The sequence below is a fragment of the Anomaloglossus baeobatrachus genome, chromosome 5 (assembly GCF_048569485.1).
Source record: "Anomaloglossus baeobatrachus isolate aAnoBae1 chromosome 5, aAnoBae1.hap1, whole genome shotgun sequence".
NCBI lineage: Eukaryota > Metazoa > Chordata > Amphibia > Anura > Aromobatidae > Anomaloglossus > Anomaloglossus baeobatrachus.
Genome location: NC_134357.1, coordinates 581743912 through 581759099, shown reverse-complemented (window position 1 = coordinate 581759099; position 15188 = coordinate 581743912). Strand labels below are relative to the sequence as shown.

At 47.1% G+C, this 15188-nt stretch overlaps 2 protein-coding genes across 2 annotated transcripts in view; one reads left to right on the top strand and one right to left on the bottom strand.

The window, feature by feature from the left end:
- The window catches only part of LOC142312468 (uncharacterized), a 419059-nt gene that overhangs the window by 393111 nt on the left and 10760 nt on the right, over positions 1-15188 (top strand). The window lies entirely within an intron of this gene.
- Positions 673-6134, bottom strand: LOC142310600 (uncharacterized). Its single transcript, XM_075348117.1, has 4 exons — positions 5880-6134; positions 5174-5297; positions 4977-5090; positions 673-1527 (listed from the first exon to the last, which is right to left on the bottom strand). The coding sequence occupies exons 1-4, from the start codon at positions 6132-6134 to the stop codon at positions 692-694; spliced, it is 1329 nt and encodes a 442-aa protein (XP_075204232.1). The 3' UTR covers positions 673-691.

The window sequence follows — 15188 nt, the reverse complement described above, 5'->3', positions numbered from 1 at the left end:
ACTATGTCATGATATGTATATTTCCCTGGTTGTATTAGTTGTAATTCATGTATTTTCTTGGGGGAGCTACTGGTCTCAATGTGTCTCTCTCATACAATTGTAGTCTTGGCATCTAATGTGATTATGTAAATAGCCTGTCCTCTTCTTTCCAGAGTTGTGTATCTAGTCTGTAATTGCATTGGCCAGTGAAGGAATAGTCATTGTTCTTTACAGCAGGGGATCCCTTCATCTACTGTGGCTGGCAGACATATTGGAGCCCTGTGATGGACCAAACCATTGATGATAGGATGTGTGACCCCTACCCCCTGAACAAACATGGTGGGCTGGTCAAGCAGCACAGACAATGCATTTCCCTTTTTGTAACTTCAGAGTGAGCTGAAACTGAAGAGAGCAGGAGCCCCAGCCTGGGTGGCTCTGGACACGGACGGAGCTAGGCCTGTGTGGCGGCCCGTGGATTGTGTGGGATTTCTGGGACTCTGAAAAGGACTATTACGTTGTGATCTGGCACTTTGGATTATCGGGAGGTGCCCCCGAATCTGTTTTATTTGGACTTGTCGTGTGCTGTTCCTGTATTCCTGTTAGTAAACCTGTTGGATCATCCTCGGCCTGTTGTCTCTCTTTGCTCTGATGTACACCCCGTCACAATGATTTCTGAGAATAACATTTTCCAAATTCAGAACATTAAAATGGTTTATTTTGTGTGATTTTTTTGATGGTAAACAAGACCTGATTTCCTAGTAAAACATTTACCACATTCTGAGCATGAAAATGTCTTCTCTCCTGTGTGAGATCTTTGATGCCTAACAAGATCTGATTTCTGAATAAAACATTTCCCACACTCTGAACATGAAAATGGCTTCTCCCCGGTGTGAGATCTTTGATGCACAACAAGTTTTGATTTCTGAATAAAACATTTCCGACACTCTGAACATGAAAATGGCTTCTCCCCTGTGTGAGATCTTTGATGCCAGACAAGATCTGATTTCCGAATGAAACATTTCCCACACTCTACACATGAAAATGGTTTCTCCCCTTTGTGATTTTTCTGATGTCTAACAAGGTGTGATTTCCGAATAAAACATTTTCCACATTCTGAACATGAAAACTGCTTCTTCCCAGTATGATATTTTTGATGCGTAACAAGATTTGATTTCTGACTAAAACATTTCCCGCACTCGGAACATGAAAATGGCTTCTCCCCTGTATGAGATCTTTGATGGTTAACAAGATGTGATTTCCTGGTAAAACATTTCCCACATTTTGAACATGAAAATGTTTTCTCCCCTGTAGGAACCGTTTCTTGTTCTACATCCCTTCTGTAACTTTTATTTTGCTTAAAATTCTGTGATAAATCGGAATTTTGGACTAGCTTGAAAAGATCAGATGATAGAACTTTCCGAGGAAGGACTGGAGGTATATCTGGGACAACAGCATGATCTTCATATGTATCATGTGTGATACTTTCATCATCTGTTTTACATTCTGAAGATATTAGATGTCCACCTGAACTTCCAATACAGTCATCTGCTAAAAATAAACACAATGTTACTAGTTTTTAATGATATTATCTTGAAAGTACATTTATTTTTTTATACCATAACATCAGAAATTAAATTAGGGAAAAATTCATTCTTAATCTGTTTTCCAATTTTGAGATGTAAGAGTTACATTTTCGTTAATTCAGACCTCTCAATCCTTTCTCCAGGATATCTCTCCAGTAGCACCAATTCTCTGGAATGTGCTACAGTAAATAATCTGACTGATTGTCACAATGTGACTGCAGAATAACAAAGGACAGTGGGCTCCTATACTGTCCCTCACGCTAGGAGACCCTAGGCTATCCCTAATCTCTGGATTACCCCTGAAAGTGGAGATGCCCTTGTCAGTGATCTCCCAGGGAAGGAAAGTGAAGGAGTATGATGGAAATACAGATTAAGGCCTCTGCCACACATCCGTGCCTCCGGCACGTGTTTGTCATTTTTTACACGTACCGGCGGCACGGAGACACTTTAACCAATGCTACCCTATTGTAGCAGGCACACACACGTAAAACCACACGGAACGTGTGTCCGTGTGCGTTTGTACGTGTGTGCGATTTTCAAAGCGCTGACATGTCCGGTTTTTCGCCGGCAGCACGGGTGTCACACGGCCCGCACCCGCACCACACGGGTGTAGTGTGGATGCGGTCCCGTGTGACACGCGCCGGAGAAAACACACATGTCAGTTAAAAAAAAAAAAAACATTAACTCACCTTCTCCAGCCCTCCTGCCTCTGCCGCTGCTGCCTCTTGCTGCCGACCGCCGCTCATTATTCTCATTGAATATTCACTTCACAGCCTGGCAGCAGCAGCAGCGGGGAGACGGGAGGGCTGGAGCCTGAGGATCAGCACCACGGACAGCAGCGCGGACATCAGGAAGGACCAGGTGAGTATAATAATTACTGATTCTACGTGTGCTATCGCGGATAGCACACGTAGAACACACGTGTCACGCACGTACCAGAGACACGTACTTACCTGCACGCAACACGCAGGGGAAATACGTGTCTCTCGGCACGTGCGTGAAATTCACGTGAGTGTGGCAGAGGCCTAAGACAGATGGGAAAACTAAAACTCAGGCACACTGCAAACTCACAGAAATAAACAGTGAGAAACATAGGCTGCTTTCACACTACGTTTTTTTAACATGCGTCATGGACGTTTTTTTAATGCAAAAACGGATCCAGTGCAAATGCATTTTCATTTCAATGCATTTACAATGGACTCGCGTCAACATGCGTTCACATACGTTTGCGTGCGTTATAGTGAGAATCCAGTGACTTGCAGTTTTTTTTAACTTTTTTCAAAAAAGCTACTTGTAGCGTTTTTGAGCTGCGTCCAAATACTGCAAATCGCTGGATCCTGACTATACTGCACGCAAACGTATGTGAACGCTGGCATGCTGATAGACAGGATCCTGCTTGCTGTACTGAGCATGCCCAGAAACCAGCCTGGCGTGATCAGTCTCTCTCCCCCCTCCCTCTCTCCCCCTCCCTCTCTGTCTCTCCCCCCTCTCTCTCTCCCCCGCCCGAGAGCGGCGGACGCTCGTAACCAAGGTAAATATCGGGTATCCAAGCAAAGTGCTTCGCTTAGTTACCCGATGTTTACCTTGGTTACGTGTGCAGGGAGTAGGCAGCCCGGCTTCTAGCAGCTGCGGACGCTCGTAACCAAGGTAAATATTGGGTATCCAAGCAAAGCACTTCGCTTAGTTACCCGATATTTACCTTGGTTACCAGCGTCCGCAGCTGTCAGATGCCGGCTCCCAGTCTATCACGTTCAGTTCCCCTCACTGCCGATCACATGACTTCAAAGCCCGCCCATTAACTTCAAGTGACAGGATCCTGCAAAATAACACATGCGTTTGCATGCGTTTTTCTTTGTAAAAACAGGATCCACTTTTACAGAAAAAAAGTTCATGACGCATGTTAAAAAACGTAGTGTGATAGCAGCCTTAAGGGTGCTTTACACGCTGCGACATCGCTACCGATATATCGTCGGGGTCACGTCGTTAGTGACGCACATCCATCGCTAGTAGCAACATCACAGCGTGACACAAATGAGTGACGATCAATGAGCACAAAAACGTGAAAAATCGTTACTCGTTGACACGTCGTTCATTTCCTTAATATCGCTGCTGCCACGGGTACGATGTTGTTCGTCATTCCTGCGGCATCACACATCGCTATGTGTGACACCACTGGAACAACGAACATTTCCTTACCTGCGTCCACCAGCAATGTGGAAGGAAGGATGTGGGCGGGATGTTACGTCCCGCTCATCTCAGCCCCTCCGCTTCTATTGGCCGGCCGCTTAGTGACGCCGCAGTGACGTCGCTATGACGCCGAACGCACTTCACCCTTGAGGGAGGTATTGTTCCGCAGTCACAGCGACGTCTCTGACAAGGTATGTGCGTGTGATACTGTCGTAGCGATAATGTTGGGAGTTGGGGCTGGGGAGAGTGTGGCTCCCTGTTTGTGGCAGGTTGGGTCGCAGACAGTGGTCTGGGACCGGAAGAGTCGGAGACCCAGTCGCAGGGTATTGAGGCTGGGTGTCTAGACATGGTCTCGGAGGACAGGAAGCATTAAGAGTCTAAAAACTGGTCTGGGTCCGAAAGCACGGCGGGGTACAGGACCCTAGGTCGGGGGGTATCTTCAGGCAACCCGGCAATTAACCTGTGGAGGATAGTGATTTTATGGACTCAGAGATCAGGGGCACTAGAGCAACGAGGGGGATAGGGCTTTCCAAACCAAGCAGCCCACAGAAATCCCACGCGTAAGCCTTTGAGAGCACAGCTCCACTACCCAAAAAGGAGGGAGCAGGGCCCGCACAGCTTTATGCATACGGGCCACCAGAACACTTTAAATTTGTGCAAGGAGGCAGGCTCTGGATCACCCGGCAATACTACAGGGGGCGGACATCCGGACGGGCTCCTCCAAGAGGGCAGCGGCACCCAGAGACTTGGTTTACCTTGTTGTCAGAGTCTGCTTTGCGGTCGCACCATCACCGATGCTGCCTGAGTGAGTACATGGTCGTCCCCTGCTTCCGACTGGCCCTGCGCACCCCCGCTCCACCATTATCCAGAGTCCCGGGGCCTTCCCTACACGTGGAGGGAACGTCATCAGGCTGCTCCACTCCATCTACCCCAGTCACTCCCATCAGCAGCGGCAGTACTCCCTTACCGCAAACAACGGGTGGCGTCAAGAACTCTTACCCCCTGTAAATAGTCCCCCCCTTCACATTGAAGTGGCCGCAAGCCCCCGGGTCCTGAGACCCTCAAGCCACAGCAGCGACCCCAGATCCGAGCGGTTCGCAGGGGCGGTACACAAACAGCGGAAGAAGCAGAAGGAAAGAAAATACAGCTGAAAAAATCCCACAGCAAAACGCCTTAAAAGGTAAACAGAAAATTAGTGCAGAAAGTACATGAGTAGATATCTCTTACTGGATAGAACTGGAGGAAACACATCCTGAGGAACATCGGGATCTTCTTGTTTACAGTCCTGTGGGAGAAGAGGACGGGGACATCTCTCTGGTGTTGTCCTCTTACTGGATAGAACTGGAGGAGACACATACAGGGACTGAATTCATTCCTTACATATAGATAATTATAGGCCGTGTGTATTTAGTCCTGTCTATTACCTGGTGATGTGAGGGGCTGGGGATCCTCCATCACGACGTCCTTGTACAGATCTTTGTGTCCTTCTAAATACTCCCACTCCTCCATGGAGAAATAGACGGTGACATCCTGACACCTTATAGGAACCTGACACATACAATGATACCGTCACCCCCGATCCCTTCATAGCGTTAAGGGGGCTTTACACGCTGCGTGTGACACCGATGAGCGATTTTGCATCGTTGCAAAAACGTGCATAATCGCTCATCGATGAAATTGGGGTCCATTCTCGATTATCGTTACTGCAGCAGTAACGATGTAGTTCGTCGCTCCTGCGGCAGCACACATCGCTATGTGTGATGCCGCAGGAACGAGGAAGCTCTCCTTACCTGCCTCCCGGCCGCTATGCGGAAGGAAGGAGGTGGGCGGGATGTTACGTCCCGCTCAGATCCGCCCCTCCGCTGCTATTGGGCGGCCGCTCAGTGACATCGCTGTGACGCCGCACGGACCGCCCCCTTAGAAAGGAGGTGGTTCGCCAGTCACAGCGACGTCCCCGGGCAGGTAAGTATGTGTGACGGGTCTGGGCGATGTTGTGCGGCACGGGCAGCGATTTGCCCGTGTCGCGCAACAGATGGGGGCGGGTACCCACACTAGCGATATCGGGACCGATATCGCAGTGTGTAAAGTAGCCTTTACTGTATAATGTCCCAGCATTCCTAGCAGTGTCACCTCTCCAGTCAGCAGCTCAATCATCTTGTAGGTGAGTTCTAGGATCTTCTGGTCATTGATGTCCTCATGTATCGGGGGGTGAGGTGGAGGCCCCGTGATTGGGCTCAGGGGTCTTCTCCATCCCTCAGACACAGGGGCCTGACAGCGCTCACTAGAGGTCTTCTTCACTACTGTGTAATCCTGGTTATGGAGAGACACAGTAATAAATCTCACTCCAGACATTTCCAGAGCCCTCACCTCTCCAGTTCTGTCCATCTGTTATTCCCATAGATAAGAATGATGTAATGTGACGTCATCAGAATCTCTCACCTCTTCAGTAAGCCGGAAGAGGATCTCTAGGGTGAGGGGTAATATCCTCTCCGCCATCTTGTCCCTGTCCATATCCATCCTTCACGGGGCAATCAGGAGAATTCTCTTCTATAGAAGATCTCCACTGAGAGGATCTGATATTGTAGGGACCTGAATGTGGAGAAGGTGACGATGTAACACTATAAAAAAAATCAGCTATAATAATTCAATTACTGGAGATAATAAGGGGAAACGTATAACGAGAACATTCTGGGGGAACATTATACTGTGTGGGGGCAGAAAGGGGCTGAGGACTGAGGGAAGAAAGGGGGCGAGGACCGAGGGCAGAAAGGGGCCGGGTACCGAGGGCAGAAAGGGGCCGAGGACCGAGGGCAGACGGGTTTCCTCACTTCCGGCCTCTCATAGTTGGGGTGTTTGTATCTATCAGAGGAAAAGGAACAAAAACGTCATTATTCATAAAAATCAGCGAGAGAAAAACACCAAGAAAGTCTCAGAGCTGAAGGGGTTAATGCCGCCTGCCCCAGTAATGGGGAATCTCCACACACCTCCACCGGTTTAGCGTTGGTGTGAGGACGCGTGAGGTATGATGGGAGTGGCGTGCTGAGCGCGTCACTTCCATTTCCGGTGCAGCATGTGGATGCGTGAGGCATGATGGGAGTGACGTGTTTAGCGCGTCACTTCCACTTCCGGTGTAGCGTGTGCGACGCATGGGGCATGATGGGAGTGACGTGCTTGGCGCGTCACTTCCGCTTCCGGTCTAGCATCCCTCGTTATGACGCATGGATGGGAGGTTGCGATTATCCCCCAATCAGGGTTTTGGTTACTTCCATCAGGGGACTATACTATATATCTTACTACCTAAGTGGTGGACCTTTTATGGGTTGTGATTGGTGAGTTTCCATTTAAAAGGGTTACTGTTTTACCCAGAGACCACCCCCGGAAGAAGAACTATTAACGAAACCTATAGGTCGGGGTTCAGGGTTCCCACCACATCTCCAGGTATGGTAACAGTACTACTGCTGATCGAGGGATATATTTCTAGCCATTAGGCATATTGATTCTTTGGTATCTTGGATCAGCGGTTTTTTGCACTACTACCTTTGTAATGTACCCTACCATGGGCCACTTCTTTATAGGTGAGCCCTAGGCTGTGTACTCGCTAATATTATCTTTGCATGTGTACTTTTACCTGCCGTATGTTGTGGTGAGAGCGCCACCTGGTGGCATAAACCATCTGTCTCTACTTTTTATCGCTTTTTGCTATTTGTATGAAAAAACTTTTTCCTATATAAATAAAATTGAAGTGTTTTTGCAACTGAGTCGTTGTACAGTACTGTTCTTTCTTGTTCTATCATTTATCTGTATATGGCTCTATCCATATTCAAAAGATGGCACGGGATTGGTCGTGTCTTTTGGTATTTTGTACTTATATAATCTTCTGTGTATTTTCACAGGCTCTGTTTTTACCAAGAATGGATTATCGCACCAGGGATCTTACCTGGAAGGCAACTTGTAGTAGGGCCTTTGATGGTGGCCTATCGGGTGGTACTGGTGCTGAGCAGAGGGGACATGCAGATCTACAAAATAATGTGAAACGCCTATTACATCGGCGTACCAGGGTGTGGTGGAATAGGGCTTTCCTCGAGGGATACATTTCTAAACAAATGATCCCTCGGGGATTGAGGATGCAGGTATTTCCGTCCTTCCCAGTAGAGGACACTGTGTTCATTAACAAATGGGAAGAAGTCTGCTCAAACAGCTCTCTGAAGCTCATGGAGCTATTGGTTGGATTCAACACCAAGACCCTTGAGGAGGTAGAGAAGGAGTTGGACACTTCTTATCTGGAGTTAAAAACGATGTCCTCGGCTGAGGAGATTGCAGCCTTTGATACTTTGATGGCTACCAGTTCCGAAGAATGGGAGAAAACAATTAGGGAGACTCACTCCAAAAAAATCGCACGAGATATGGCAGATTACCAGCAACTGAAGGTTTACCGATGGCGTAAGTCAGCACCACGATTTGTTCGTGGAAGATCTGTGTCGGTGTCTACAACATCTTCTGTGGGTGAGGCTTCGGATCAATCTATGTCCCCCATGACCACAAGATTTGGGGCTAAAAGAAAAGGAGGCCCAAAGGCAATGGGCAATTATAACAAGAAACCCCCTGTGGTGGTGGGGAACCCAAGTGGCACCCCCAAGGTAATTAATTTATCCCAACATACTTTCTCTGGGCTGGAGAATGCGGTCCTAGCTCGGGGCCTCACCTTTTCTCCTAGTTCACGATTTGATCCTTTTACAGCCGTGAAGGATCTACATATTTTTGCCCGGGCGCTTTTGATGAAGAGGTGGTTTCAGGATGACGATCTGCAAAAAGCTTTTCCAACAGAAGCTGAACAATCTGCTCTGCGCATTCTTGAAGAACTATCGGAAGAGCATTCCTCCAGTGCCCTAGGTAAGATTCCTTCACGGCTTCGGGTCAAGTCTAAAAAATTCCCCCCCTTTTCAGCCTGTCCTAATATTGACCTGTTCGTGCAGCTTGTTTCTAGTGAATTTTCTAAATTCCCCACTAATATTCATCATGATAACCTTACACGGGAAGAGAGAAGCTGCATTGACAGGATCAAGAAACTGGACGATATTGTTATTAAACCGGCCGACAAGGGCGGGAACATTGTGGTGTGGCCCTGTGCACTATACGAAAAGGAGGCATTCAGGCAGCTGAGAGTGAGTAGTTGTTACCAACGTCTCACATTCAACCCTCTCAGCAAGTATATGAAGGAGTTGGATCTTTTGCTGAAGGAGGCTTTGGATGGTGGGATTATAGAGAGGGGGGTTGTTGATTCTCTGACTGTTGTTGAGCCTAAGGTACCGACACTGTATCTTCTACCGAAAGTGCACAAGGATGTGAATATGCCACCCGGGAGACCTATAGTATCAGGGGTGGGCAATTTTTTGGAGAAAGTATGTATTTATATTGATTCTATGTTGAAATCCCTAGTGGAATCTCTCCCCTCGTATACACGGGATACGAGTAGCTTTCTCCAAAAGATTGACTCTCTGCATGTAGGTGAAGGTTCCCTGATGGTCTCTTGCGATGTCGAATCGCTCTATACGAGCATTCGACATCGCGACGGACTACGGGCAACCTTATATTATCTGTCCATGACCAGCATGTCCGGAGCAGAGAGGGATTTCGTCGTGAGCCTTTTGAGTTTTGCTCTAACACATAATTTTTTCTTTTTTGGGGGGTCCCTGTACCTACAGCTCCAGGTTACAGCGATGGGGGCGGCATTTGCGCCCTCATACGCTAATTTATTCCTGGGGCTGTGGGAAAGGGACCTCTTCCTGTCAGATACGTTGTCGTCGGTGGACCGCATCCCTTTTTGGACGCGGTACATCGACGACATCTTTTTTATCTGGCAGGGAGATGCCCATGATCTTGATTTGTTTATTCAGAGGTTAAATACTAATGACATCAATTTAAAGCTGACTGATAGGTTCAGTGACGTTTCCCTCGAGTTTATGGACGTGCTGGTCATACGGGACAATTCTGGCCAGTTACATACTGACCTTTATCGTAAGGACACTGCCGTTAATTCGGTTTTACACGCTACATCTGCCCACCCCGCCCATGTCATACGTGCGGTTCCCGTGGGGCAATTCCTCCGTCTGCGACGGATCTGTTCTTCGGACTCTGTCTTTGAATTGAGGGCTCTGGAACTTAAAGACAGGTTCCGCAAACGCGGATATAGTAATAGGTCTATTAAAAAGGCCTATAACAGAGCCAGGAATTCCCCACGGGTTGAAGTATTGTATGGCAATCAAATCAAGAAAACCTCAAACAATGTGAGAATGATTACCCAGTATCACTCACATTGGGGTAGGATGATTGATGTGATGTCCCATTTTTGGTCTATCCTTACTGTCGATCCCATTCTAAAGAACTATCTGTCTGATAGACCATTGGTTGCGGCCCGTAAGGCCAAGAATCTGAGGGATATATTGACTTCAAGTCACTATGATAAGAGAGACAAAAAAGATGGGAGTGTCCTTCCTTTTCTACAGCTTTCCACTCCCCTCCGGGGGTCCAGATTCGGCTGCTCACCGTGTGGTTCATGCGTCGCGTGCCCTAATATAGACACAGCTACCGACTTTACATCGTCGGATGGGAAAGTTTTTCCCATTAGGAGTAAAATCAACTGCCTGTCTAAGGCTGTCGTGTATTATGCCATTTGTCCCTGTCCGCTCGTCTATGTCGGCCTAACTACACGGGCCCTTAAGGTCCGTGTAAGAGAGCATGTGCTGGATATCCAGGCCGCAATTGATGCAGTGGACATTGAGGGTCTTAAGACGATACCCAGGCATTTCAAGAGACATCATGGCTGTGATCATACTCTATTACGGGTACGAGGGATCGACCAGATTACGACAAATGTTCGAGGGGGCAATATCAGTCGACTCCTCGCACAGCGGGAAACAGAATGGATATGGACCTTGAAGACCATACAGCCCAATGGGCTGAATGAGTGTTTAAGTTTTGTGTCCTTTTTGTAATAGTATATATTAATACACTTTTTGATTATTGCCGCCCTCTCTGGACCTCCGTTTAGTGGATGTGTGATATAGAATCCGATTCACATGTATTTGATATACCTTGTCCCATGTATTCTGCTTTGCACCATATTGGTCTTGATTTTAATTGCTTTTAATTTCTTTTAGTTATACTCACCTATATCGCATCCTGATTTCGATGTTTATCATATATGGAACTTGTGAGGTCCACTTCCTTTGGAATTCGTTTGAAGATTCTATGGAGTTCATCTGCTGTATACGAACGCACAATTGTTATATATTTAGGGAAAACTGCGTAATATCACATGTCTTGTTTGATTAAATGCATGATGTGTTATGTATGGGTCCCTAGTGGGCCTTTTAAATATGTGTAACATCCCTCGCGGTACCAGTGCGCGCGGGTGTTTGACCATGTTTGCGCTGTGCGGCCGCCGGCGCGTCCTTTTGGGCTACTCTTGTGGTAACTTTGTTACCCTTGAGTGTGGCCTGGACGTGCCCGCTGTGGTTCGGCGCCTTCTGGACATTCATCCGCGCGCCATTGTGGTTAACCGCGGGAGGATGGTGTTATGTACTTTGTCGTTGTACTGCATTTCTTCTCCTTAGATGTTCTCCTGGTGGAAATATATCCCTGTTTTTATTATTGTGGGGTTTAATGTTGTGAACACATATTGGACACGTTTGGACAGATTTAGGGTGATCGTGGCATATTTAGATATGTTTTGATGCCATGGTTGCTTGAGATAAGGTTGTTTATACTTGCCAGTTTTTTATTCTTGTGAGCGACATTTATACGTTTTGATGGCAGTAATACGACTTTCATTGCCTCTTGTTCTGTGATCTGGCATCAAGTGGGGTATGATCATAGTGACTATATATTCTGGTACGCTTGTAGACACAGGGTTACTATTTTTGGGACACGCATGCCCCACTCAGACCTGTTGGCCGCATACCCCTGATTTATGTGTTCTTATAGTGGTGAGGTGATGTTCACATCACCTCATTTTTGGTCCAGTATGGGTGGATTTAACATTAATATGTAGTAGCCTCACATCCCATCCCCCCTCCCCCCCCCCCTTTTGTTTTCCGGGTACTAATGTCCATCCTGTAACTAGATGTACACGGTCTGGTGGATGTGACGTGATGGTCGCGTCGCCTCCATTTCCTGGTGTATCTGGGGCAACGCGATGTTCGCGTCACTACCACTTCCGGTTTAGCGTTGGTGTGAGGACGCGTGAGGTATGATGGGAGTGGCGTGCTGAGCGCGTCACTTCCATTTCCGGTGCAGCATGTGGATGCGTGAGGCATGATGGGAGTGACGTGTTTAGCGCGTCACTTCCACTTCCGGTGTAGCGTGTGCGACGCGTGGGGCATGATGGGAGTGACGTGCTTGGCTCGTCACTTCCGCTTCCGGTCTAGCATCCCTCGTTATGACGCATGGATGGGAGGTTGCGATTATCCCCCAATCAGGGTTTTGGTTACTTCCATCAGGGGACTATACTATATATCTTACTACCTAAGTGGTGGACCTTTTATGGGTTGTGATTGGTGAGTTTCCATTTAAAAGGGTTACTGTTTTACCCAGAGACCACCCCCGGAAGAAGAACTATTAACGAAACCTATAGGTCGGGGTTCAGGGTTCCCACCACATCTCCAGGTATGGTAACAGTACTACTGCTGATCGAGGGATATATGCCATTAGGCATATTGATTCTTTGGTATCTTGGATCAGCGGTTTTTTGCACTACTACCTTTGTAATGTACCCTACCATGGGCCACTTCTTTATAGGTGAGCCCTAGGCTGTGTACTCGCTAATATTATCTTTGCATGTGTACTTTTACCTGCCGTATGTTGTGGTGAGAGCGCCACCTGGTGGCATAAACCATCTGTCTCTACTTTTTATCGCTTTTTGCTATTTGTATGAAAAAACTTTTTCCTATATAAATAAAATTGAAGTGTTTTTGCAACTGAGTCGTTGTACAGTACTGTTCTTTCTTGTTCTACACACCTCCACCTGCAGAGCCGCACACTAGATATATGGCTGCTCTGTGCTTCCAGGACCTGTGATGATGTCACATGGAGGGGAGGAGTCAGGGGTCACATGATCAGCTCCTCAGTGTATGCAGGGCTCTGCTGTGCTGGGTGTCATGGTGCTGGGTGAGGGGAGGTTATGTCAGGGGGTCACAGTGAGGTAATGGAGGCTGTATGTAGACAGGACACATCCTGGAAGCCGTGGACGGACATGGAGCAGATATCCTGGAAATCCAGGGATGAGCAGTGAGGTCTGATGGGGCAGTGGCCACAGCTGTTTCTAGATTGTTCCAGAACTATTTACCTCGGCCACAGTAAGCGAGGGTCACTGAGCTTGTGAGGGGCAGTAAAGTCTGAGGGGGCCGGGAAGTGCATAGTATACGCACAATATCATAGTGTGACACAAGAGCAGTTTGGAGTTTTCCTTACAAGTTGTCCATTGTTTTTTCTTTGTTTTTTTGCTTTTATCTGTCCTGTTCATCCCCATTTAATAGCGGCTCCATGGACAATGCTACCAGGTGTGTATCTTGTCAGATGTATGCCTGCCTTGAGCAGCCGTTGGAGGGTGAATATGTTTGCACTCGATGTCAGCGTGTTACATATTTGGAAGCCCAGGTAACTGATCTAAATATGCAGCTCACAACACTCAGGAGCATTGCAAACCTGGAGAGGAGTTTAGAGCTCACTGAGTGGCTCTGGCTGGGGCCAGTGCTGTGGAAGTGGGGAAGGTCAGGACCCAGAGGTAGGTAACTGGGTAACAGAAGAAGAGGTAGGGGGGGAAAGTGTTAGGGAGCCCAGTCCTGATCTGGCACAACCTAGTAAATATGCCTGTGTGGCTGATATTAGGAATGAAAGGCCAGGACTACAGCAGGACGTTGCTACTAGTAACCAGGAAAACGACTGCTGTAGGAAGGAGGGAAATAGGAGTGCAGCAAAAGCCAGATGGATGGTGGTGGTAGAGGACTCTATGACTAGGTGGACAGACAAGGTCATTTGTCGTCGAGACCGTGAATGCCAAACAGTGTGTTTTCTGCCGGGTGCTCGGGTTCGGCATATTGTGGATCGGATAGACAGATTGCTGGGTGGGACTGGGGAAAACCCAGCGGTCATGGTGCACATTGGTACTAATGACAAAGTTAGAGGCAGGTGGAAGGTCCTTAGAAATGATTAGAGGGAACTAAGAGAGAAGCTGAAGTCCAGGACCTCCAAGGTGGTGTTTTCAGAAATACTACCAGTGCTATGAGCATCACTAGAAAGACAATGGGAGCTTAGGGAGATAAATATGTGGCTTAGAAATTGGTGCAGGAAGGAAGGGTTTGGGTTCATGGAGAACTGGGCCGACTTCTCAGTCATCTACAGGCTCTACGGTATGGACGGGCTGCACCTCAATGGGGATGGTGCAGCTGTGATGGGGGAGAAGATGGTCAGAAGAATGCAGGAGCTTTTAAACTAGGATTTAGGGGGAGGAAGGTAGGGAGGGTAGTGGAGCAAATAAGGGGATAGAGCAGATAGAGACAGTGAGACAGTAGGGGTCAATGAAGGTTGGGAGGCTGGGATATGCAAGGAAAGTAGGGAGGCAAGGAGTAAGTAATGTGTTAATACTATTAAATGTCTACTGGCAAATGCAAGAAGTCTTGCAAAAAAAATGAATCAATTGGAGACTGATGTCAAACAAGGATTATGATGTGGTGGGCATTACAGAAACCGGATGAGAGCCATGACTGGGTGACAAAAATAGAGGGTTATACTACATTCATGAAATACAGGAAATACAAAAAAGGTGGAGGAGTGTGTATATTTATCAAATCTAACCTAAGACCTGTGCTCAATAACGACATTGGGGGGAGCTGCAACAATGTAGAGTCATTATGGGTAAATGTACATGGGGAGGGGAATAATGGAAAGCTACTAATTGGAGTTTGCTATAAGCCACCTAACATACCTGAACAGGTAGTGGGTGAAATGCTGCAACAAATTGAAAAGGCATCAAATAATAATAATAATAATAATAATAATAATCAGGTCCTTATTATGCAGGATTTCAACTCTGCAGACATTCAGTGGGACATAGAATCTTCTGGTTGTGCTAAAAGCTGTAAGTTCTTATCTACAATTCAAGACAATTTCCTCTCTCAGATGGTAGATGAACCGACAAAGGGAGATAATTTGCTAGATCTGGTCCTGTCAAATAGACCAGATATAATTTCAGATCTACAGGTCCGGGAGCACTTGGGCACCAGCGATCATAATATGGTAAGCTTCAAAGTAATATTCAATAGAGCATTTGAAAGGGGTAATGCTAAAGCCTAAAATTTTAGGAAAGCTGATTTCAACAAATTAAAGGAAAAGCTTAAGTGTGGTAATAAAATGTCCAGGAATAAAAAGAAACCACTATGGATA

Coding starts and splice junctions, on each gene's coding strand:
- LOC142310600 (XM_075348117.1), bottom strand. CDS start 6,134: ATGGACAGAACTGGAGAGGTGAGGGCTCTGGAAATGTCTGGAGTGAGA. Junction 5,298..5,879: donor TTGAGCTGCTGACTGGAGAG/GTGACACTGCTA, acceptor TGTATGTGTCAG/GTTCCTATAAGGTGTCAGGA. Junction 5,091..5,173: donor CCAGCCCCTCACATCACCAG/GTAATAGACAGG, acceptor TGTCTCCTCCAG/TTCTATCCAGTAAGAGGACA.